Source organism: Hippocampus comes, unplaced genomic scaffold (genome assembly GCF_001891065.2).
Source record: "Hippocampus comes isolate QL1 unplaced genomic scaffold, H_comes_QL1_v1.1 scaffold124, whole genome shotgun sequence".
Classification (NCBI taxonomy): Eukaryota; Metazoa; Chordata; class Actinopteri; order Syngnathiformes; family Syngnathidae; genus Hippocampus; species Hippocampus comes.
In genome coordinates, this window is record NW_017805075.1 from 715,250 (window position 1) to 740,449 (window position 25,200).

General features: G+C 41.9%; 3 protein-coding genes across 3 annotated transcripts in view; 2 read left to right on the forward strand and 1 right to left on the reverse strand.

The window, feature by feature from the left end:
• Positions 1 to 31: 31 nt before the first annotated feature.
• pqbp1 (polyglutamine binding protein 1) lies at positions 32 to 2,898 on the reverse strand. Its single transcript, XM_019865206.1, has 7 exons — positions 2,798 to 2,898; positions 2,043 to 2,110; positions 1,839 to 1,950; positions 1,054 to 1,154; positions 791 to 979; positions 578 to 635; positions 32 to 499 (listed from the first exon to the last, which is right to left on the reverse strand). The coding sequence occupies exons 2-7, from the start codon at positions 2,107 to 2,109 to the stop codon at positions 349 to 351; spliced, it is 678 nt and encodes a 225-aa protein (XP_019720765.1). The 5' UTR covers position 2,110; positions 2,798 to 2,898; the 3' UTR covers positions 32 to 348.
• A 734-nt stretch (positions 2,899 to 3,632) lies between these two features.
• On the forward strand, positions 3,633 to 8,582 carry timm17b (translocase of inner mitochondrial membrane 17 homolog B (yeast)). The gene is made up of 6 exons (XM_019865158.1): positions 3,633 to 3,731; positions 4,532 to 4,631; positions 4,697 to 4,760; positions 4,833 to 4,961; positions 6,599 to 6,709; positions 7,140 to 8,582. The coding sequence occupies exons 1-6, from the start codon at positions 3,706 to 3,708 to the stop codon at positions 7,220 to 7,222; spliced, it is 513 nt and encodes a 170-aa protein (XP_019720717.1). The 5' UTR covers positions 3,633 to 3,705; the 3' UTR covers positions 7,223 to 8,582.
• A 2,706-nt stretch (positions 8,583 to 11,288) lies between these two features.
• The window catches only part of cacna1fa (calcium channel, voltage-dependent, L type, alpha 1F subunit a), a 29,990-nt gene continuing 16,078 nt past the window's right edge, over positions 11,289 to 25,200 (forward strand). The window contains exons 1-22 of the mRNA XM_019865157.1: positions 11,289 to 11,737; positions 13,702 to 13,891; positions 13,986 to 14,091; positions 16,698 to 16,837; positions 17,067 to 17,212; positions 17,287 to 17,439; positions 17,797 to 17,993; positions 18,082 to 18,185; positions 18,267 to 18,409; positions 18,837 to 18,902; positions 18,976 to 19,039; positions 20,392 to 20,418; positions 20,573 to 20,733; positions 21,698 to 21,923; positions 22,807 to 23,014; positions 23,096 to 23,216; positions 23,296 to 23,368; positions 23,445 to 23,508; positions 23,601 to 23,658; positions 24,442 to 24,538; positions 24,689 to 24,818; positions 24,888 to 24,947. Of these exons, the coding sequence (XP_019720716.1) occupies positions 11,719 to 11,737; positions 13,702 to 13,891; positions 13,986 to 14,091; positions 16,698 to 16,837; positions 17,067 to 17,212; positions 17,287 to 17,439; positions 17,797 to 17,993; positions 18,082 to 18,185; positions 18,267 to 18,409; positions 18,837 to 18,902; positions 18,976 to 19,039; positions 20,392 to 20,418; positions 20,573 to 20,733; positions 21,698 to 21,923; positions 22,807 to 23,014; positions 23,096 to 23,216; positions 23,296 to 23,368; positions 23,445 to 23,508; positions 23,601 to 23,658; positions 24,442 to 24,538; positions 24,689 to 24,818; positions 24,888 to 24,947 (2,553 nt within the window). The 5' untranslated portion in view covers positions 11,289 to 11,718. The remainder of the gene's footprint in view (positions 11,738 to 13,701; positions 13,892 to 13,985; positions 14,092 to 16,697; positions 16,838 to 17,066; positions 17,213 to 17,286; positions 17,440 to 17,796; positions 17,994 to 18,081; positions 18,186 to 18,266; positions 18,410 to 18,836; positions 18,903 to 18,975; positions 19,040 to 20,391; positions 20,419 to 20,572; positions 20,734 to 21,697; positions 21,924 to 22,806; positions 23,015 to 23,095; positions 23,217 to 23,295; positions 23,369 to 23,444; positions 23,509 to 23,600; positions 23,659 to 24,441; positions 24,539 to 24,688; positions 24,819 to 24,887; positions 24,948 to 25,200) is intronic.

The following is a 25,200-nucleotide window of genomic DNA, read 5'->3' on the forward strand; positions in this document are numbered from 1 at the left end:
TTATTAGACCAACACATTACAAAGTTTTTTTCAAGTGTGTTTTCTAATGGCCATCCATCTTCGGTCATGAAACAACATACAGTACTGACACGGGTTCTTCTTGATTCAAGAGCTATCAAATGGAAATAAAAGCAAACGGCTACCATGGGAAAAACATCTGGATCTGCAATGGTGACAAATGAGGTTACATCTGTCAGTATTAAGATGTTTAAAAAAAAAAAAAAAGACATAAAGTGGTATTGAAGACCAGACTGCCCAGCAAATAATTGTAATTTACGAAATGACTTATACAAGACTTCCAACGTCATGACCAAATACGTACAGTACAAGTACAGCTGGGAGTTGGTGTTACTCCTTCACAACTTGGTTCGCTGCATTAGCGCGGAGTACGGCTCCCGGACTCGGGTATGGTCGCTGCTGGAACAGAGGCCCGGCGGCCGTGGTGTCGGCTCCTGTCTTTGCTTCATTGCGTTTGGGAAGGCCGCTTGACCACGAGCCCCTACAAAAACAATATTTTTGCTCAAGTGTGGTGACCTCAGTTAGGAATAAACAGGACCAGGAAGTCGTGATAGCATACCTCGGAGCATCAGAATATGCACTTGGGTCCATGGGATCCATTTCATCGTCTTTTTTACCTGAGGAGTTAAATTGCTTCAATATTTGGTAAAAAGCTTTGTCCACTACAATGTGTTCCAACTTTAATCCAGTTGATGACTTGCAAATTATGCTGAGTGTCATTCTCATAGACTAAAGAAAAAACAGTCAAAATGCAAAGTGGATTTCCGTAGACCTCTTTTGCCCTTGTTGTAGGGTGCCGTGTCTTCCCTCCTCTGCTTTCTTCTGTCTCGTTCGCGGCGCTCATCCCTCTCACGGTCACGCTCTCTATCCCGATCTCTGTCTCGATAGCGCTCGCGATCTCGGTCCCGCTCTCTGTCCATTTTTTCAGACTGTCGCTCAACTCGGTCGTCCCCTGCCTCCACTGAGCAATTCAAGGCAAAGTTAGGACACACATCGACAACAAATTGAACTTTTTTTTTTTGTTGTTTTTCCAACCTTTTTGTTTCTTCGCAGCTTTTGTTATCTGAGCAGACGGGTCGTTTGGCGACAGCCACGCCACTAAGTCTGTTTCCACATTCCAGTAGTAAGGAAGGCCACTAAATTAACAAAAGGAGAAAAAAAAGATATGTATATATGAAAAAAAAACAAGAGCAGATAAACACTGGACTTTTTTTTTATTTTGACCAGAAGCTGAGTCATAATACACTGTATGTTTGTGCATTTTCTGCACTGTCAATCTGAAATGATGCCCTCTTTTTGTATAATAAAAGATGGAAATTTGGATAGAACGTTTTTTAAAATCTGATTAATCAAAGATTCAAAAAATACTGACAGATCAATCCATTTTTAAATAATCATTAGTCAGCAGCTCTAAATTGAAAAAATGTACACCTAATCCACATGACGGAAACTGGCAACATAAAACCCTGATCAGACAACCCCTACTATTAACAGAAAAATCTGATAAATTAATTCCCCAGAGCTGCACAATCATCAAAACAAATACATTATTGTATTAACTGTTTCAATGACTGAAAATATGAATTACAATTTATTATTCTAGACTGTTGCAATGACTGAAAAATATGACTGCAGAATTCTGAGAAAAATCACAATTTATGAAGACATAGACTTTTTACTGTCCAAATTACAAGTGGTAAATTGCTGAAATGATCAAAGTTTGCATCTCTTTGGGTGACTTTTTATATCCTAACATTTTTTTTGAAGAATGATCCAGTGTCAAAAACGCTGACATATTTCAGATATCAAGCAATACGTACCAAGAGGGGTCAAACACTTTATACCAATTGGGCGGCAGATTTTCTACCCTGGTAGCTTCATAATCGACATTGTTGTCGTCGTAATCTTCAGCAATAATCTCCTCATCTGCCCCTAGAAGGACAAAATGGCATATGGCACCAGGAATTAAATCCATTGAAATGGGACTGAATATTTTGGTCCCATGTGTTTGTTATGCGCCCAACCTTGCTCTGTGGGTTTCACAATCCCTCTCTTGGCCAAGCGGGCCAGCAGTGCTGCAGGAAGGGGCATCCTGCAAAATGATGGACCAAAGCTCTTACGCGCTCATGTCTTGGTTTCACTTAATTTGATTGACTGTTTTAAAACTATTAAGGATGAAATAGTATAATCTAAAAGCACTTTTGCAGCATCTGGTCCTCCCCAAAACAAACATTTACAATTCTCAGACTTGTAAAACATTTTATCAACAAGGTTGAATAGAGCCACTCTTATTATATTTAGACGAACATCACTCCACTTGTTTCGTTAATGTAAAAACTGGTAGGAAAGCACAATTGTATACCGTGGGGGGGGGGGGTATTCGTATGTTTATGTGTTTGCTATTTCTATGGGTATTTTTAAGGTATATATTCGGAATATATATACGGAATATATATCGTATGTATATTTTGAGACCATCAGCACACGGTGTTTCAGTGTAGGATATTTCCCTCAATGGCATGTTTTAAACAAAAGTCCAAGCAATCAATCTTGATTTGAAAACCGAAGGTAACAGTCGCTCGAATGCAAGTTACGAGTTTGGCAGAGCAACATGGTGGTAAACAAGGATTTACCAAAGGCAATCGATCGAGAGAGAGAGCGAGAGAAGAAAATACTGCAGCTATTCTCAGACTCATAATCGAAAAGACACAAGAGAAAATATTTACGGCACAAGATGAAGTCGAAAATAAAAGGCAGACCAAAGATTAGCCTTATTTACCTGCTTGGAGACAATCGCTAGCAGAATCAACGTTACCACTTCCTCCGGCGCACATTAATGACGTTGCCATGTAACGTACTGCGAGGCACAATGTCAAATGTACTGTACTAATTGTCTTTATGCTATACTGGAAAAATGTACAATTTGGGTTCTACATAAGTAAGGAAAAAAAAACACTAAACAAACCTTCATTATAAATTTAATAATCATCCTCGCTAAGTTCCATATCCACAAATCCAGATGGAATAATTCAAAACCTCTTTTCTTAATTTTTGAAGCAGAAATAAAGCAGTACCTGAGTTCTATCCTGGATTCCAAAAACAAGAAAGCTGTTAAGACTCTGGCTATATGCTCCTTATTTGAAATTTTTGTCTAAAAATCCCCTGGCTTCTTTTTTGTTTAAACGTTTGTAATATATATATGTATTATTAACATGTTCGTTTTGTTTTCTGTTTACTGAGAATTGTATTCTGACTTGTTCAATAAAGATTATTAAAAAAAACTGTACTGTCGATCGAAGAACATGTAAAGAAACACGAAATTCACCGGGGAAAAATTAATGCAACAAAACTATATCATATAAAACCATGGCATTGTAATTTCACAACGTTTGCTTTAACCCCTTTCATACCAAAATAATGAAAAAATGTTGCTGAGTTGAATACACTTTTCCTAACGTGTTACAAGTAATTAAAATTGAAAATAATAAAATAAAATTACCTTTTACTGTGTGTTGCCTTCAGTTACGTCATTGGACCTGACCTTATGCCGCCAGGCGTTTTTTTTTTCATACACGTTTAGTCCAGACCACTTGAGGTGCAATCTCTTTAAACAAGAAGAGACGAAGAAGAAACTTCAACTGCGGCGATCATATCAATGACGTCACACCCTTTACCACCACAACAAACATGGAGGAGTATGCTCGCGAACCATGGTAATGTTACGTTCGATTCTTTTTCATATCTTTATTTTATTCACGATTCAACTAAGTGCTCCACTTCGTTTTTTTCTGTGTTGTTTCCAATCAGCATGTAGAATTATTAACCGTGAGGAAGGCCAGTCGGCTTTCATTTCTAGTAAAGAGATGAGGATAAAAATAAAACCAAATTGTTGCTAGTGAGCGTTGACAGAAAGTTAACGATTGACAAAAATGTTCAGTGTCATTTTAGCTCGTCTCCTTTATCTTTCTTCCTGTATAACAACAATAATAGTCGGAACTTGTTACTGCATTACATCGAGTTTGTTTATACTATACTTGAGTATCTATTTTTGGATAACGTTTTACTTTTACTCCTTATGTTTGAAAACACATATCCGTACTTTCGACTACGGTACTTAGTTTGTCAAACTAGGCTTGTTACTTTTTCAACCTGTGCAGATGACACGATGTAAAAAAAACAAAAGATGGTTCTACTATTACCAGATTACTCCTCAAAGCAAGTACATGTACTTCTACGGAGTACACCGTATGAAAGTGTGTGTACTTTTACCACGTTTGACTAACACAACCTTTACACTCCCAAGATCCTGCCAAAGTACTGGTTGTCTGTTCATTTTAAAGAAATAACAAATTCGCCCATATTCCCCAAGATCAAATATTAGTCCCACAATAAAATAATTAAAGTTAGAGCAAATACTGTAAGAGCAGATAGTATGCATATGATTATCAGTTATCAATAATAAATATTGTGTACAGTCTATTAAAAGTTGTGTAATGTTGCAAATGTTTTTCAGCCCGTGGAGGATAGTGGATGACTGTGGAGGTGCTTTCACTATGGGTGCCATTGGCGGGGGGGTGTTTCAGGCTGTCAAGGGCTTTCGAAATGCCCCGGCGGTAGGTGTACTTATTAGTTTTTTCCCTCCTTGTACTTTTTGTATGACACGACTACAACATTTCAGGGAGTTGCACACAGGCTGAAAGGTAGTGGAAATGCAGTGAAGTTGAGAGCTCCACAGATTGGCGGTAAGCAGGTCATTGAAGCCAGAAGGTGTTTTAACTTTTCCATGAACGTCACTGTCTTGATTTGTCTTGCAGGTAGCTTTGCGGTGTGGGGAGGCCTCTTCTCCACCATTGACTGCGGTTTAGTTCGCTTGAGAGGAAAAGAGGATCCATGGAACTCCATAACAAGCGGCGCTCTGACGGGGGCCATCCTGGCTGCACGCAGTAAGAGAAAATTCAAGTAGACACTGCAGGGGTACGTCATAGTTGAACCACAATCTGTTCTCATTTTGACTGTAAGATAGCAGGATATTTGGGGTGTATCACCGATCAGCAAGTAAAAAAAAAAAAAGCGAATATTGATCATAAGATGGAGGAATCTCTCTCTCTCTCTCTCTCTCTCTCTCTCTCTCTCTCTCTCTCTCTCTCCATATATGTGTGTGTGTAAGTATGCCAAATTTTAGCCATTGGCTAGCTTCTATGTGAAGTCACTAACATTGGCAGATTGTAACATTTTAAGTAAACTTTTGCACTGTTTACTGAGCACAAACCGTAATCTTTGCAATGCCCAAAGGAAGGAAAGTGGAGAGAAAAACAAGAAGTGTGATTTGAATATCAAACATCTATTCATTAACCAACAAGCAGTACTTGGCTTTGTTTAGGAACAATGTAGATGCTTTCAAAACATTCAATAGGGAAAAAAATACAACTAAATACCTAAGTTGGAACCTTTTCAAAATTATTTTGATTTGGATGAAGCAAAGTGGGATGATGACATTGTACAGCAGTTTTAAACTGTATTGATGCACATGGGACTTTTGCATCTACATTCTCCTCCAAAGGTATTGGAACGGAAAGTTTTGTTTTTGTTGTACAGTATACTGAAGACTTTTGGGTTTCAGATCAAAATATCAATAGGAGACAAATGTTCATAATTCCAGCTTTTTTTCTTAGTATTGATATCTAGATGTGTTCAACAACTCAGGAGAGAGCACCTTTTGTTTGAAGCCACCCAGTTTTCAAGTGAGCAAAAATATTGGAATAAACATGATTCAATTTACGTAAAGTAAATGACATTTAATATTTGGTGGCATAACCTTTACTTGCAATAACTCCATCAAGACCCATTGACTTCACTAGACTGTTGCTTTCTTGATTTGAAATGCTTTTCCAGGCTTTTTACTGCAGCCTCTTTCAATTCTTATTTGTTTCTGGGGGGTTTCTCCCGTCAGTCTCCTCCTCAGGAGGTAAAAATGCCTGCTCTATAGGGAGAACATCCCATGATTTACCTTCGATATATCCAGATATGAATATCATGAAATAAAGCTGGAGTTCTGAATTTTTGTCTCATGTTCATCTCTTGATCTGTAACCCAAATGTCTTCAGTAGAAAACAAAAACAAAGGAATTGAACCTGCCGTTCCAATAATTTTGGCATGTACTGTAATACTAGGACTCATTATGTAATCTGATCGCACGGCACTACTCTATAACAGGAATGACCTTCCTGTGCCTCTCATGCGTGGAGCTGGAGTGGGGCGAGATGGGATAATGCTTCTGAGAAAACTGTTTCGATTTCAAATTCTTCGACTTATTATTAGTTGGAAATGAGATTAGAGAGGTAGGTTCAAAATAACATTCACGTAGCCTAAATAAATCTAAAATGAATTTGGTCATTTCTCCAAGCAAACCATTTTGAAGCCGAGAGAAGAGGAAATCTCGATCGGAGCTGTTGCACAAACATAGCCAATACAACAATTTGGAATGTCCTGAAAAAGAAATGAACTGCTGGTTTTCGAAGCATTTACGGACACACCATTTTGGATGTCCAAATGTGATGACAAGGGCTTCTTGTTTTCCCAGGTGGGCCATTAACCATGATGGGCTCCGCCATGATGGGGGGAGTTCTGCTTGCTCTGATTGAAGGTTTCGGAATCCTGCTAACTAGATACACAGCACAGCAGTTTCAGAACCGTGAGTGATAACACAAGTGCAAAGTTATCAGTGGTGCTTCTAACACACGGGTGGGTACATGGCCCATCCAAAGATTGGTTAGGAGCACGCAGGCTGACGTTCAACTCTTATTTGCCAACCACTTGGCCGTCGATCCGTTGTTCACACGTTAGTGCCTCTCCCTAATGTCATTATTAGATGGACACGTCGAAATAAATGTGAAAATAAAAAAGGGAAGATTAGGAATTTTAACATATTGTACACGCACATTTCAAACAATTTCAGACTTCCAAGTACCGTACCATAAGCATAATTATCAGTCTGGTGATAAAGGGAATCACTACTTCAGACCCTTGATAAAATGGTTGCAGGAGATCAACTTTGTACACGATGACTCCTCATATCGTGTGGCCAAAATCACTCTGACAAACTTGTTGTTGTCCCCCTTCAGCAATTCCATTTGCAGAGGATCCCAGTCAGTTGCCTCCAAAGCATGAAGAGCGCGACATGGCACCAAAGGCTGACTTTCAGTAGAGCCGCAGAGGGATGCTGTCGACACATTTGTCACTCGGTTTCATTCAGCCTGGCACCACGGGAACTTTGCAGCAGGTACAAAGATGCTGGAGGGATGCAGAGAGTTAACTCCTACTGGTGTGAAAGTCGACTTACCTCAGCTGACCCTGAATTATTACTTGGAAGGATGTAAATACCTTTTTGTGAATAGGGACTGTAGATATTTTCACAAATACTGTACAATGGTGTCTTGAGATACGTGTTTAATTCGTTTTGTAACTCAACTCGTATCGCAAATCCTAAGTCGTCTTTCTATATGTGTGGATACAGAGAGAGAGAGAGCGAGAGAGAGACAATATTGGGAAAAAGAGTGTGCAAATCCACGAATGCAGAACCGCGAGTATGCGGGAGTTGACTGTAATTTGTTAAACACCCACATTTTTCTTGTCTAATTGTCTTTGCACAATATAAATGCACTCCATACAATACAATCTTTATTTATACAGAGCATTCACAACAGCTGCAGCTGTAACAAGGCGCTTGACAGAACATTTAACATAAAATGACAAAGTCCACATCACCTGTAAACCCGGAAAAAGCGAGCCCTAAACCTGCCCGATGTCTTGTCCTTCTTTCCATCGTCTGCGGCGCGTGTTGGCTTTTGGCAAAGTACCTTAATGGCACATTAGTGCCACCTACTGATATTGTCCTTCCACTGCAAGAAAACCCACGTGAACGTGGTGGCCGAATGTGGTGAGGGTTTTTGGCGCCCCTTAGCAGTGGGGCTTTGAAGCACACTTTTGGCTTGAAATTTGCTCATATCTCAGGACAAAGGAATCGACCAAGCGATGACAAAACTCACAAGTCAAAACACCTCGTTTCTCAAGGCACCACTGTATGTGTAGTGTTGACATTTTTACCTCAGCTGTAAATGAATTGTAGCATGGGAAGATGCACTTTTTTTGACAATAGAGAGAGTTGGTGTTTACAGAAATATGCAGCATTGACATTTATTAAATATAACGTATGAGAACATTGTAAAGAAATTGGTACAGTAGCTGAAAGTCTTTTCAACATGGTGGACAATATTTTTATTGAAGAATGCCATTGTCACCTAATGTCCTTCTAAAACTACACGGCTATTTTGTCGTCCACCCCGTTGGCGCTGTCAGATTACCAGATAAATATTGTTCTGTGTTTTGGCCTGGACAAGATGTCACACTACAAGTCTGACTAGACCGTGCCCAATCATCGCTTGCTTCCGTCAATTCAGTCCATGGGCGCAGGTCCGTCGGGGAGGCTAGACAAAGAGATGTAGTCATGTTGATAAAGGCATTATGTGCATGTGCTTTGTTTCTATGTTCAGAATAGGCTAAAAAAAACAACAACAACAGTATCGACCAGTTCCTAGGTGGTGGGAATAGAGTGGTATCGACTGTCTATTCTCCAAATGACGTTTGCTAATCAGCTACTAGCTTTGCAGTTTGCAAGATAGCATGAGTTGAAATGCATATACATATACTTTCCAGTATTAGCCCTTTTGTTAAAGGCACTTTTTAAAAACTGCACACCACAGTATGATTGTGTGTGCCACGTACAGTCTCTCATCATAAGTTGGAGGGCGCTGTCTTTGTTTTGGTCAGTGCCGAAGAACCGATCGAAGGACAACTTAGGACATGTGACACTATGCGGCAAGACAAACAAAAATTCCGACATGCCAGAATTTCGTCACCGTGGCTGTGAAGCGACCCAGACACTGGGCAACCATCCGAGAGTATCTGACACGACACAGGCAACGATGACGTGTCAAGGCAACTCCAAATTGGCTTGGAGATACAATGTGTGTCTGCGACATGTCTGTTGGCTCAAAATCGGGCTAGATTCTTGTAGTCTGACGTTGGCAAAAAGAAACAAGATGAAGTCGTAAATGAACTTTTTTTCTAAAGATTTACAGTCTTCTAATGTTTTCAGCGATGTTATTGATAACACTGGTCATTTTTACTAAATATATTCATCACAGATGCAAGTAAACCTTTTTAGACTGATTTTTTGCAGTAATTCAGAATCTGCCCTCATTTTTTCTCTAGCACATCGGGTTTTCATGACAATAGTGATATAATAGCAATAATATGTATTTTTGTGAAATGTTTAATAATATTTATGAATTATACCAAGTGAAATGTTCAGCAACAGGTGGAACATAAATTACAACACATGGTAGAATCCAAATGCAAACTCCACAACATGCAAACTCCTCACAAGGCTGTTGTCATTCAAACTACAGAATGAAATACTTGCCTTGGCTCAAAAAAGGGTACGATGATTGGCTGTCCCATAGCCCATCTTGCTGCTCAGGGGGATTTGTGTTCTGCTAAAATAGGATCACAATTTAATGTGATTTTGTTCTGCTGTATAGAATGTATTTATTTTCTTACAATACAGTATTTTCAAGTGTCTCAAATGAATAAAGACACAAAATGTTCAATCAAGAAATAGTGGGTTTTTTTTCCTCTCCAGTGTCCTTCGCTTAAAAAAATAACACAAATGTTTGTCATGTCTTTTGTTTGTTTTTTTTAATATGGAAAATAGTACTTTTATAAAGCTAGATAGTATGAATGCTTTGTTTTTCTATGTATGTTCTGCAAACACAGTATGTCGCAACCAGGTCAAGGAGTAGACCGTCTCTCACCCAAAGTCAACTGAGGCTCCAATTTACCCGCGACCTGAATGAGGAGAAGCCATACGTAAAATGGATAGATGAAAATTTAATATGATTATCAATGCTAATAAGTCTGCTTTTGTAAATACTGACCTACTTGTTGAGTTAGGGGAAAGGGATTACCTGTGCTAGTTATCTTTACTGGTGTTGCAAACCAGAATAGTGACAATAACATCACAACAGTGACAAATCAACAGACAAGAGTATTCAAGATTGTGGACATTGCAGTCAAATCCACGTTTTTTAACTCATACTAAATATATCAGCGTATCATACAGTTTTAATCAATTATTTTAATCAAATGCTCTATCCCTCTATGAGAGCTCTGCAGCACCCACAGCACAAATTAAATCCTCACTTGAAATTACAAGTACATTCTTAAAATTGTCAACATATGAAGACAAGTTACTGGCCTAAAATGTACTTTTTGTGTCTGTTCCGCTTTATCCTCACAAGGGTCGCAGGGCGTGCTGTAACCTATCCCAGCTGTCTTCGGGCAGGGGGCGGGGGACACCCTGAACTGGTTGCCAGCCAAGCGCAGGGCACACACAGACAAACAACCATCCGCGCTCACACGCACATCTATGGACAATTTAGAGTGTTCAATCACCCTGTCATGCATGTTTTTGGAATGTGTGAGGAAACCGGAGTACCCGGCGAAAACCCACGCAGAACATGCAAACTCCACATAGGGAGGCCGGAGCTGGAATTGAACCCGGTACCTCTGCACTGTGAGGTCGACGCGCTAACCACCGGCCACCAGGGATGCAGCGTTTTTTTCAAAATAAAAGTTTTTACAAATCCTAACGCCAGTGACATGAAAGCAAGGGACAGCGATTCCATGTGAACTGTTTTTGATTAATTGATATTTTCCTTGTTTCAGTATTATACTAAATAAATTATCACCTTTTACTTTTGTATTATGATGTTTATATCAGGAGAAGAAGAATATACATTTGAAATATTTAACTACCTTGACCGAGGGACATGCTGAATTTATGGCCTCACTGAAAAAAAAATGGTGTGTGGAATTAACTCAATTTTATTTCGTCAAGTGGTTGCACAAAAAGATGATTTTACTTCATGCAACCATTTGACAAAATATAATTGAGTAAATCCGACAAAAACCTTTATCAGTGCATGCTTTTGACGCTGTATTTTAAAAAAATAATGTGCATTGAAACGCGCATATTTATGGTTAAATAACAATAACACAGTTCGGTTACAACTATTTTGTGTCGTTTTTGATATAGAGTACTGTATATACGGGAGAGGGGTTCATATTTTATGATGAATGTATTTTTTGTGCTTGTATATTAAACACAAAAAGTATTGTACTTGTTTTCTTTGTCTTTTTTTTATTTACTCTTGGGTCTTTCCCAGTACTTTATTTTATTTCTACTGTCCGGAATGTGCTTCGTATCGTCTGTCTCCTACGCTGTGACGAAATTCCTCTGGGCTTTACCTCCACCTTCCCCTCGGAAGATTTCCACAGTCTGTCATCCCTCTAAACGGCTAAAGTGTTTAATCCCACCGCTTCGTTGGTTGACCATCGCGGAGAGTGGCGGACGCTGCTGTCCCCACCTCCGAGCTGGGAAGAACTCGGCTTTCGTTGGCTTTCTGCATGCACGCGAATGCACTTCGCCGGCTGCGACTTGCGGGCACTCGCCGGACTTGTGCCACCCGTGCCAACTTTTAGTGTCTTTGTGTGTCCTTTCGGCACCAAACGATCCCCGGGGTGGAGGGCTTGATGTTTGAGTCTTTGCTCAGCCCCACGTTGTGGTGAAAAACTCTGGACATGGATGGTGCCAAGAAAGGTAAGGCTGCTGTTGCTTCAGCTATTGCTTCTTTGTTGCATTCAAATCAATGTCCACACTTCCAGTCTACTGTCGGTATGCTGCGTAAATCCAAAATAAAATGATTTCCCGCGACTCTTTCTGCTTTTACAAGTTTCATGGGCTTTTAGTTGTGTTGTTCACCTTCGTGACGTGGTTTGTGGAGGTATTTGTAGGGGTTTTGTGAACAGGTGTAGTCCACCTGAGCTGTCCGATGGCCATGTGGGGCCTATTAGCAACTAGGTCACATCTGCAGGTCTTATCTTGTCATTGCGGCTTGCACAACTACTCAATCTGCAGCTACAACCACTGCATCATTAATTAACAAAAATATATGTTGCTCATATGATCCAATGGAAGGGGATCTGTCTGCCTGCCTGCCTGTCTGTCTGTCTGGCCATCCTCGTCTTGTCGAGTCTCGTAGTCAAACTCTGTCCAGAGTCTTACGTTAACCCGTTTTGGGTGCTGGCCCACCATAACCGGCACTGTCCCTGTGTACTCATGATACACCAGTATGATAGGTTTCAATGATTACTTCATATTCAAAGCCTTTAGCAAAATATAACTTCTGTGAAGTTAGTATATTTGCATGGTATGGGTTTTTTGGGAGAGTATAAAATCTAATTGAATATTGATTGACAATTTATTTGATATTTTTGGGGCTTGATCTTATTCAAGACATTCCTTTGGGAGAAACTTCCATCCATCCATCCATTTTTGAATCTGCTTATCCTCACAAGGATCACGGGCGTGCTGGAGCCCACCCCAGCTGTCTTCAGGCAGTAGGTGGGGTACACCCTGAACTGGCTACCAGCCAATCGCAGAGTATACAACCATCCACGCTCACTCTCAAACCTAGGGACAATTTAAAGTGTTGCATTTACCTGCCACGCATGTTTTTTTTGGAATGTGGGAGGAAACCGGAGTACCCAGAGAAAACCCACACAGACACGGGGAGAACATGCAAATGCCACACCGGAAGGCCGGAATCGAACCTCTGCACCATGAGGCCGACACGCTAACCAGTCGGCCACCAGGCCGTTTCGTTTCTCCGGGTTCTTTGAGTTCCTCTCACATTCCAAAAACGTACATTGCAGGTTAATGGAGCACTCGAAATTCTCCCTCGTGTGTGATTATGAGCATGGATGCTTGTTTGTCTATGTGTGTCCTGCGATTGGCTGGCAACCAGTTCAGGGTGTACCCTGCCTACTGCCCCAAGACAGCTGGGATAGGCTCCAGCACGCCCGCAGCCACTGTGAGGATAAGTGGATTAGAAAATGGATGGATGGATATCTATCTATCTATCTATCTATCTATCTAGAGAGAGGACGAGAGAGAGTAAATTGAGCGAGAGAGAGAGAGACAGACAGAGAGAGAGAGAGAGAGAGAGAGAGAGAGAGAGAGAGAGAGAGAGAGAGCTAGGTAGCACAGTGTCGACTGGTTTGCACATCCGCCTCACAGTGCAGAGGTGGTCCAGGGTTTGGCTCCGGCCTCCGTGTGTGGAGTTTGCATGTGTTTATTTTTGCTTCCCCTCTCTGAAAGTTAAAAAAAAAAATGTTGGATAGTGCTGGCAAACAACTGGAAATGTTTTTTTCTTCGTCTCACTCTTTTATTTCACATTTGAACAGTTGTGGAGACTTCTCCACTTCATGTGGTTTCCTGCGGTGTCAATGTTAGTTCATCAATCAACATTTCGTCAGTTCGAACCAGTCTGTACTAAGTCACATGCATGCAAAAACAACAATGAAAAAAAATAACAGACAGACAGGGTTGGTGAAATAAAGACAATATGGGACAATGTCATGGTAGTCTGTTTGACCAAAAGATATACAACACTGTTTGTCTTGTTTTTTGTTGTTGTTGTATTGTATTGTATCGCTAATTATTTCACACATTTCTTAACATTTTATGCTTTCAACCTAATACTTGTTCATTGTTTTTGGCAGAAGCCCCTCCAGGGGGCGATGGAGAGAAATCCGACACCCTGGGGTCGACCGGCTCGGCCAAAAAGCGAGGAGGGGGGGCCAAGAAGGCCATGCAGGCTAACAAGTCCGCCCTCAGAGCCCCCCGAGCCCTCTGTTGCCTCACCCTCAGCAACCCCATCCGCATGGCGGCACTGGCCCTGGTGGAGTGGAAATATCCTTTCTGTGATGGGTCGCCATGTTTTCTATGTCAACATGACAACTGTTGCAATTGTTGACGTTGTTGAGGCCTTAACTACCATCTTCACACCCTTCGATATCTTCATCCTGCTTGCCATCTTTGCCAATTGTGTGGCCATGGGGGTCACCAAGCCGTACCCTGATGATGACTCCAACGCGACCAATCACAAATTGGTGCGTTCTCTCGAGAGTCACACTCGCTTTTTCACTGATTCGAAGCTATGATTGGTCCAGTCAAATGGTAACCGGCACAAAGAAACTCTCGTCCGTCTAAAGTGAAGATAAGTGTGTTCGGAATTCGACACACAAAGAAGAGTGTAGTTAACAACCTTGCTAATTTGGAATAATTAAAAGAAATTGCTTCGTAGCTTTCCCTAACTGTCCTCAAACATTTATATTCAGGAACAAATCTTTGAATTCACTTCACAGGGTCTTGAATGAATTGTCCAAACGTAAATAGTAAAAGTAAAAAAAGTAAATAATTCAAAGGAATACGGACCATACTGACAAAGGGGCAGAAAAAAGGGGACTTGCTTTTTGGGCTTTGTCTTTCAGAGAACCAAACAAACAAATAAACAAGTTGTTGCATATTCAGTGTGTGAAATACTTTAAGTTCCTGAAAAATTTACAGGTACTCAAATAAACAAAAACATTCATCCATCCATCCATTACCAACACCGCCAATCCTGAACAGGTCGCGGGAGGGTGCTGGAGCCTATCCCAGTTTACTTCGGGCAGAAGGCAGACCACACCCTGAAATGGTCGCAAGTCAGTCGCAGGGCACATATAGAGACAGACACTCTCACTTTATTCTCTCGGAATTCCAACTTTTCTTTGAAAGATTCATTAATTCTCACGTTACAATTGTCTTTCTTGAGAAAATATAATTTGCTGTTTTGCTAATATTATAGCTTGTTTTTCCCCCCCTTTCACTGTGGCCCAAGTACTTCTTTTTAATTTTGCATTCAGTTGCCATGTGCCCCGTTATTGGATCAATAATTGAAATACTGTATGTTTACGCGCTTGCAAACATCTTGCATTTTGTATGTTTTCCAGTCTATCTTTTTAATTCTATTGGCTGATATTGGCGCGACAGTAGTTTTGAAATGATTGATCAGGTATTTCAGAAAGAAACCTCCCTCCCCCCCTCGTTAATGAGAAGGAAAATACTGACGGTCATAAACTAACATTATTATAAGTATTTGAAGATTTGCCATCCAACAGCAAAGGCGTGATATTAAATACCGGTTCAAGCAGGATCTCTGCGTCACAAAGTGGATGGTCTTCATTAGAAAAGGCAAAATACTACGTTCAGTATGATGAATGAAATGTGACTTATATTTCAAGATATTTCTTTTGGGTCCACGTGTACAAAAAAAAAAAGAAGGTGTGAGGGTGTGAACTAGTGCTAAAAAAGTAATGTTAATGTGTTCAACAGTAATTGCATTAGAGGGGGGTAAAAAACCCTCAGTGACCTGGTGACACTGTTCGGGATGGTGACTTAGTTAAATACCAACCATCTGCCTGTGGCTTCACTCTAGAGTCTAGAGCAGGGGTGTCAAACATACGGCCCGCAAGTAGGTTCAATCAGGCCCGCAGGATAATGTAAAAGTGAAAAAAATGCATTAAAGACACAGAATTAATATTTTTTAATCAGGTGCAGTTCATTGAGTATCCGCAAGGGGACACTGTTTTGATCAGAGAAGAAGACAACAGCAGCCTCAGTCTGTCACTGAGACAGACCCATGACAGCAGACGCTATCAATAGCACTCTCACATTTACACATTTAATAGCACTCTCCTTAGTTTGTAAGGTGTAGGCAGGGATTACATTTAGATTTTATATGCACGTGTAAATGCTTTAAAACTTGCTTTCTTTATGAATCTTGTTTAATCTTAAAGTGCATTACTATATTTTTCAATACCAATTACTTGTTAAAGTTTGTACAATCAGTGGGATCAGTTGCAATGCATATATGTGAATGATAAAAGTAAATTGCACATTTGTCGAAGGAAATGTAAGGTGCTTCATGAAGTGTTTTGTAAAAGATATGTTCATTAAATTTCAACATTTTCCTAATGTTCTTGTGCTTCTTTATACCAAAACAAAGGAAAGACATATTGTTTTGGTTATTTATAGCAAAGTATTGTATCATTTTAATGGTCCGGCCCACTTGACATCTACCGAGGCCGTATGTGGCCCACCATGTGAAATGAGTTTGACACCCCTGGTCTAGAGTCTAGACTCACTCTATACTCCCTGGTCTTCTGTCGTTTGTAATCATACTGAAGTAATTAAGTAAGTCCATCAATAAGAACATTAAGTCATCATTATCTTGTAATCAGTAAAAGCTCAGGCATGTACGCTGACGCTTTATTGTACAAGGTCAGAAAGGGAAGAGGCCAGGAGAGCTCTTTATTGGATTTAGGCTAAACTGACTGTTGAACATTTCAATGCTTCAAGACTTAGTTTGATCCAACTTGGCATCAATTTTTGGTGTGAATTCCACTTCAAGTCTTTTACCTCAGCTGTCAGTCTTGAAGCACAAGCCAAGCAAGCGGTAGTAGCGATCGAAGACAACTTTAAAGCAGCGGGTTTCACAAAAAGGGATTGGGTGGCTGGCTTAAGTGGGTTAAGAGGTTAGAACACCAGCACACAGGCAGCCCTCTGACATTGTAATGACCAGAGCGGGTTCAGTTTTGTCCCTGAACATTTCAATTCCCATTCACATGACATGACGTGATCTCTCATGCGTTGAAATGTTTTCATATGCTTGCAGGAACAAGTGGAGTACGTCTTCCTGGTCATCTTCACCATCGAGACTTTCACAAAAATTCTCGCCTACGGCTTAGTCATGCACCCCAGCGCCTACATACGCAGTGGATGGAACTTGCTTGATTTCATCATCGTCATTGTCGGGTATTTGACAAGTTGGATTTGTTGGGTGTTTGACTTGTTGGCGTCTGTTAATTAAGGGTTGATCCCATTTGTCGACTTTAGAGGTGGAACAATTTATTTACTAAACGCACACGCGCGCGCGCACACACACACACACACACACACACACACAAAAAAGACAATTTGAATATTGCAAAAATGATCATTATTTGCAGCAATTTACTTCTGTTTGCGTGGTGTGTTTGTGCAGGCTGTTCAGCGTCATAGCGGAAGGCATGACCGACCACAAGCCAGGAGAGGCCCATCATGCTGCGGGGAAACCCGGAGGCCTGGACGTAAAAGCTCTGAGAGCCTTCAGGGTGTTGAGGCCGCTCCGACTCGTCTCCGGAGTGCCAAGTGCGTTTGCCTCCATCTTCCACCGCTTCTTTTATCGCATTCGCAGCCAAAACGTGTGTTAATCCTCTCACCAGGCCTGCAGATTGTGTTGAATTCCATCATGAAAGCCATGGTGCCGCTCCTTCACATCGGTATGCTGGTCATGTTCGTCATCATCATCTACGCCATCATCGGCTTGGAACTTTTTATCGGCAGGATGCACAAGACGTGCTACTTCTCCAGCACAGGTCTCTCCACACTTCCATGCACTGTTGTGTTCCACTCGTGCAAAGATCTGGACTTAGCGGACGGAGGGATGGGATGCACTTTGGCAGTGTGTTAAGCGCGGAAACTATCCTACGTGTACGTGTACCGTTGTAAAATGCTCCTCCTGGCGCTCCAGATTCCCATGCTTTGCCAGTGCCATCGATGAATTGCAGATGAAACAAACTTTGAACGAGAATAAAAAACATATCTATCCCAACAGTTACTCATAACTATGAGGTTAATGCCGAATGAATGCCTTCCACATTCATTTATATGAGGAAAGCACAAACATTGTATGCAAACTTGACTGCCTCTGTCTGCATATATTTTGCTCCCAGGTATGATGGTGGAGGACGATCCGTCACCTTGCGCGTTCGCGGGCAGCGGTCGCTTCTGCGTGGGCAACGGGAGCGAGTGCAGGGGCAAGTGGGAGGGTCCCAACGGCGGCATCACCAATTTCGACAACATTTTCTTTGCCATGCTGACCGTCTTCCAGTGCATCACCATGGAAGGCTGGACAGACGTGCTCTACTGGGTAACCGTCCCCGCCTGACTTCCTCCTCGTCGACTGCAATTCCTCCACTAAAATACCCGCATCGTCTCTTTTCCCTCTTTCCGCAAAGATGAATGACGCCATCGGTTTTGAGATCCCGTGGGTGTATTTTGTTTCTTTGGTCATCTTTGGTTCCTTTTTCATCATCAATCTCGTTTTGGGTGTGTTGAGCGGGTAGGTAGGCTGGAGTGGTGATCATGGTGTGACCATCAAATCAGAGGTTAGACTTGACTTGTCGTTCTTGTGGGTTCTCAGAGAGTTTTCTAAGGAAAGGGAAAAGGCCGTGGCTCGCGGTGAGCTGCAGAAGGCACAAGAGAGCAAACAGATGGAGGAAGACATGATTGGCTACATGGACTGGCTCATCGAGGCCGAGGATGTGGATGAAGAAGGAAATAAACGTCAGTTCTAGCAGTCACACTTTTTTTTTACTCTCCACACTTCTTTCGCCATCTAACTACATCCACAATTATCAACTAATTCAAACATTGACATATTCCAAAAATTCAGGTTCTCATGACAAACATGCCCACATTTCACGTTCAACAATTTCATTTTCTCTTCGGCATTCAACAAAAAAAAAAATTGCACATCACTACCTTTCAAATTTAACATGTTGGACACATGCAAATGAATCTTGTTTCAATAAAAATGTTTTCAATATTTACAAAAATCGCACATTTTCCCCACTTCAAGATTTCCAGTTGGTCATGAGTGGGAGCTGCAGTTTCATTTCTTCGTTATCAAACCTCGTATCTGCCAATCGAGACCCAAACTTGCACACATTCTTTCTTGCAATGTGACACCTGCCTGCCTTTGCCCCCAAAGGAGCGGCAATTGCCAAGAAGAAAATGATGAAGAAGTTTGGCTGGTACAAACACAGTGAGGAAGGAGGTGCGTTTGTTAGCCGCCACGCCGGGTGGTCACGTCCGTCTCTTTCTCTCTAACGCCCTCTGCCTTCCCACAGAATCGGACTCGGATGATGACATAGCGTACCTCGACGACGACAGCGGCTTCTGTGCCTCTCTCATGTAAGAGGATAAAATCTCACACCTATATGACAGCGATTCCAAACCAGCTAGCGTGTTGTGAGAGATCATCAGACAAGCTGTCGGGATTCCAATTTTTAACAAAAAACGTTCATCAGAATCAGAATCATCTTTGTTGGCCAAGTATGTAGAACACACAAGGAATTTGTCTGCGGTAGTACAGGCTGCACTAGTATCATCATAAACAAGAACATGACAAATAAGTATGTAATGTAAGTGTATCGTACCACCCAATGACAGCTGTGAGACAATGTGCAAAGTATCAAGCAGAGCTAAAGTAATCAGTGGTAGAATACAATACTATAACAGGTGTGTAGTTGGTGCAGAAAATCATTTCACCATTTTAAAGTGACCAGTAGCAATATTTGCAGTACAACAAGTGTGCAATTGTGTAGATGTCCTTGAGCGCTTTAAAGTGTCTGGTTCTGTGGAATATAGATCAGTGACAGTGGTTCAAGTGAGTAGAGAGCTGGAGCTACATTGATTATAGCGGTAATGCTGTTGAAAAGGGTTGTGCAAAATTGCAAAGAGCCACTATACAGGTAGATTTGGGTTACTGTTGAGGGAGTTAATGGCTAGAGGGAAGAAGCTGTTTCAGTGTCTGCTGGACTTGGTGCGCATGGTTCAGTAGCACTTGCCTGAGGGGAGTAGCTGGAAAAGGTGGTGGGCAGGGTGCGGGGGGTCCAGTAGGATTTTCCGTGTCCTTGTCTTGGTTCTTGCGGTGTGCAAGTCCTCAAGAGTGGGTAGGGCGGGGCCAATGATTTTTTCCGCCGTACTAACTGTCCGTTGCAGTTGGAGTTTGTCCTTTTTTGTGGCGGCCCCAAACCAAACCGTGATGGAAGAACACAGGATTGATTCGATGACTGCCGTGTCGAACTGACTTCATGATTTTGTCAGTTCAGCAATGCCAATATGGAGCCTTCTCATAGGAGGCTAACTTGGAGGAGTCATGCAATATGATGTGACAAAACTCCTTTCAATTATTTTTTTTTAATGTTCTGGGATGTAGCACGGGCAGAGAAATCAAATTCCCTCACACGCGGGTCAAGGGAAATCACAGAAAACATGGATAATATGCGCTTGTTGGCTTTTCCAAAATTATTTTCTGTCACTCAGCAATCATTTTGTTTGTCTTCCAGTTATACTTCCATCACTTTCAAACTGCATTTTGCGCTTGCGGCACACTCCCAAATTTTCTCTGGTGATCATTATCAGAACTACAAAGCAGTCTGTTAAAGTAAATAACAAATTTCCACAAATTTTTACTTCTTAGGGAATGCCATCCTTAATAACTCAGATTTTTTATTTCAGGTCATTTCTTTTTTGTTTTTCAGGGCCAAGATGATGGCCAACAGCTTCTGGTAAGATCTTCAAACAAGCCGACAGGGTTATTGACTTGCATCTGTCCCATAACAGATTTACCCAATTCTATGAAATACGCAAATGTGGCTGGCGTGCAATGATTATTCAATACAAGCTAGTGTGAAAAAATACTTACCGTCCCTCTTTCATTAGTGACCAATTGTGCCAGTTGAACCACACGTTCAGGAAGAACTGCCGCGTGGCCGTCAAAACCACCAACTTCTACTGGCTGGTCCTTCTTCTGGTGTTTCTCAACACGGTGGCCAGTGCCTCGGAGCATTACGGGCAACCAAAGTGGCTGACAGAAATGCAAGGTAGGAATCCGTCTGCGTTCATAATCTATAATGAAGAAAAAAAAAGATCACCATCACTTTTGTCCTGATTTTTGGTCGGAGCTTGGCTACAAGTGCTCCCAGTGAACATCCGGCTTGAGCCTTTCCCAAACTATAGAACCAATGCAATAGTTGGGTGACCGCTCAGAGTCATATTATGCCCCCGCCAATGAGCATAAATTGGCTTGTGTTCTTTTATTATAATTATAGTCCACTATAACTGTTCATATTTGAAGGTGAGCCTCCAAACATGATTCAGCATCACATAGGCCACCATTCTTTTAATAGGACATGTATGCACCACTGTCTGAGGTAGTGGTATTTGATTGACAGTTAGCAGTTGAGCGTAGCGTGCTCTGAGCACATTCAGCGGACACGCCCCCGTGACTTGACACCATTTTCAAGCCTTATTTTGTCATTTGCCCTCGGCGAAATGACATTGCAGGTATCTGAAATGCTAAAAGAGGACAGGGAAAATGTAATTGTGAAAAATTGGATTACAGATACTCGACACAACACAAAATTGCCAAAACATTCAAAACGTTTACTCAAACCACTTCTACAATAGAACTGATTTTCAAAATCCAACCCCACACGGGTTTAATTATTATTTCTAGTGATTATTTTGATTTCTCTTACACAAGGTGCCGGTTACTTCTCAACACAGCCACATTTCCAGATAAAGGGAATTGGCACACTTTGAGTTGTGTGTTTTTATTCTTCTCATCATCTCATTTTTTTGAGTATCCTACAGGTCACATTTTGTGTTGTAAAAACTTTCCAAATGCTATATCGTCATGTCATTTTTTTTTCATCTCACCAAAACATCGGTGTGTAGACTTTGTAAATCCACCGTCGCAAATGTAGCAGAATTTAAACGGCCCAGTGTGAGTACGCCCTGAATGACGGAAAGCTTCCGTGCGTTTGCTGCGTGTCTCTTCTCCAGAGCGAGCCAATAAGATCCTGCTTCTGCTCTTCACGCTGGAGATGCTGATGAAGATGTACGCCTTTGGCCTGCAGATCTATTTCATGGCCCTCTTCAATCGCTTCGACTGTTTTGTGGTGTGCGGTGGCATCCTGGAGACGCTGCTGGTGGAGTGGGACTTTATCCCACCCATCGGCATCTCTGTGCTCCGCTGCATCCGCCTGCTAAGGATTTTCAAGATGACTCGGTAAAGGCTGACAGAACTTTTAGCCTCTCGTACTTCTGATTACTGCGTACCTCAACATTATGCACACTGCATTTAAATAGTGAAAAATAATCCCCCAAAAAATCTCAATTTAAATTAAAATGTATTGCAGAAAAAGTTAAATAAAATTTTGACTCGAATGTTTGAAAACAAACCATTCTTGAAGATTAAATGGCAATGTATTGTGCTTCTAAATTCAAGATAGCTGAACTGTATTTAACAAATGGACTCTACTGGATTTAAAAGAGAGTTTAAGCCAGTGTAACATTGAGCACCCTTTGAACTTTGAATTCAATGATTCTTCCGTGACGGAGCGCCACACCGTGAGAAATACTGCAATGCATTTGATTTCATGTTTACACGTTCCCTATATTCGTCGTACAGCACAGGCAGTTAACATTCTTTGAAACAATTCCACTTATGTCAAGAAAACGAGAAAGACGAAATGTGAAATGCTTTTCCAGTGGCAGCCGGGTTTCAGTTTAGCCAAACCAATTCCTCAGCAACCTTCTCCAACTTGCTTTGGAATCCCCATTGCTTCAGTGATCCAATTCGTCTGAGATGGTGTCTTTACATCAGCCCTCGTATTGGGACTTTTGTCTCTGATAATAGCCGACTTCTTTGGCAAGAGAAAAGGGTTATCAGAGACACTGGCTGCTCGCACCAACAGCTGGAAGGTTGAGGTGCCACGTTCATTTATCTGCACTGTCAAATGTGAAAAAACAAAAAGAAAAAGTGAAACTTGCCTATGCCAAAGCAAATATCTTGAGTTTGATTCCAGCCCCACAACAAACAGAGTGTTGGGTCGAATGCAACACTTTGCTGATTTTCCAAATGTTTGACGCCGTCCTCTTGTTCTTCTCAGACACTGGGCGGCCTTGTCCGACTTGGTCAACTCTCTGCTCAACTCCATGAAAGCCATCTGCTCCCTCCTGCTGCTGCTCTTCCTCTTCCTCATCATCTTCGCCCTGCTAGGCATGCAGTTGTTTGGAGGCAAATTTAACTTTGACGAGACTCAAATGAAGAGAAGCACGTTCGACTCCTTCCCTCAAGCGCTGCTCACTTGCTTTCAGGTGATCTCGCGCGGCCACTCGTTTGCTCCCGTCGTCTTCTCTTTTTGATGGTTACTCCATTTTGCTCTCTGCTCTCTCCAGATCCTCACCGGAGAGGATTGGAACGCTGTGATGTACGACGGCATCATGGCCTACGGAGGCCCGGTCTTCCCCAATATGGTGGTCTGCATTTACTTTGTCATCCTTTTTGTCTGCGGCAACTGTATCCTTTTCCGCCGAGTGCTCAACGCCGGATGTAACGACTGATCGGAACGAGACGACTTAACGTATGGCGCGGTCAGACATCCTGCTCAATGTCTTCTTGGCTATCGCTGTCGACAACTTGGCTGGAGGTGGCGGGCAGAAAAAAGTCGAGTCGGTTTGAGGCTTGTTCTGCGCTCGGCCTGTGAGAGATGAAACACATTCAGACTAAATTTGTTTTTTTTTTCAGGGAGAAAAAAGATGACGAAGAAGAGTGGGATGACGAGGACGAGAAAGAGGATGAAGATGCAGGGGTAAAGTTTTTGATCACAAACAGAATAACTTGATTATCGAAATGAGATAAGAAAAGCGTGGCCGAAATGATTTGCGCTTATTTTTTATCTAGAACGAGGACGACGACTGGCAGGAGAATGAAGAGTTGAGGGCCATCGAGGGGCTGGAGGGTGAGTAGGAAACACAATGTGCTCGCATTCAGGATGCATTGAGGGGGGCCTTGCACATATTTCAACTTAAGTTGCTCAAACACTCACAGGTTACGATCCCCTGTTGAAGTAAGTCATTATGAATCACATCTGAGGCCAAAATTCTAATTGGTGCTATATTTTAGTTTTTCTCTGCTTGACCAGACCCTCGAAAATGACCACTTGCATGAAATCAGGGTCATCTATGCAAGAGCTGGATCAAATATGGTCCCAGTAGAAAGGTCACAATGCTCGTTTTTGATTGGCAATCCATTTTAAGTATCCTAAGCAAAATGACTTTTTGCCAGACTTGCAAAATTTTCGGCCGTTGACTCAAATAATTCACTGGCTCAGTCTGAACATGTTCCACATGTGATACTAACAATGTGTACACAATGACTTGGCTAAATCTGGAGCGTTCTCGTTCATAGTTCTGGCTGTCGTTTGCAGTGGCTAACAACTGCCTTGCCACATACTGAGAATTGTTTCAAATATTTGCAATCTCATGTAACTACACAAATGGTACAGTATTAGAAACAACACCGCAAATGACTGTAATCAATATATCGATTGATGAAAAAACCTCTGAGAGTGTCAGGTAACATTTGTAAGGACAGATTTTTCGGGAGATACAGCTCTCATACGGACGTCATCATCGGTCGGTGTATTCTCCAGAAATTGGATGTTTAGACTGTTTTCTGTTAATTTTCAGAAATGGTCGTAAAAAGAAAGAAAGGCGTAGTAATCCCTGCTTTGTACTTGTAGGAGTTGCCCCATTAAAGCCAGAGTTCTCCGGTCCCAAAGAAAAGATTGTGCCCATTCCTGACGGAAGCTCCTTCTTCATTCTGGGAAAGAAGAACTGGTGAGTTCCTCACCGAAGCGCCCGGGGCCTACGCCATCACCTGAAACCCAAAGATGTCTTTCAAATGCAATGAACTAATTTCACGAACCCTTTCCTGGAGTCCCGCCGCTAGTTGAACTGTCTTTCTCGCCATCTCCTCCGAATTCCCAGCTTGCGAGTCGCCTGTCACAACCTCATCCATCACCCCTACTTCACCAACTTCATCCTCATCTTCATCATCCTCAGCAGCATCTCTCTGGCCGCTGAGGACCCCATCAAATCGCACTCATTCAGGAACATTGTAAGCGCGCTGCTGTCTTTCCACACGCTGTCATCACCTTCTCAACTGGATTGGCCTTGTCATCTTCAGGTGCTGGGGTACGCCGACTATGTGTTCACGTCAGTGTTCACAGTGGAGATCGTGCTCAAGGTAGGAGTGCTCCTCGGATGTGGTCACACCTCCTGCTGCAAAGTCACGGCTCGCTCTTAGAGGAATGTAAGAAGACGGTCACACCAGACTATCCCAGGCTTCGTTGCTAAGTAAAATGAAGCTCAGTAAAAACAACAACAAGCAGTACAGTCGCTGTACAGGGCAACATGGCCGCCTCTAGAGTTGGATAAGAACAGGTGGATGTTGATGCTTCATTCCTATTTAGCCAATGCAAAATCTGAATCAAAATAGC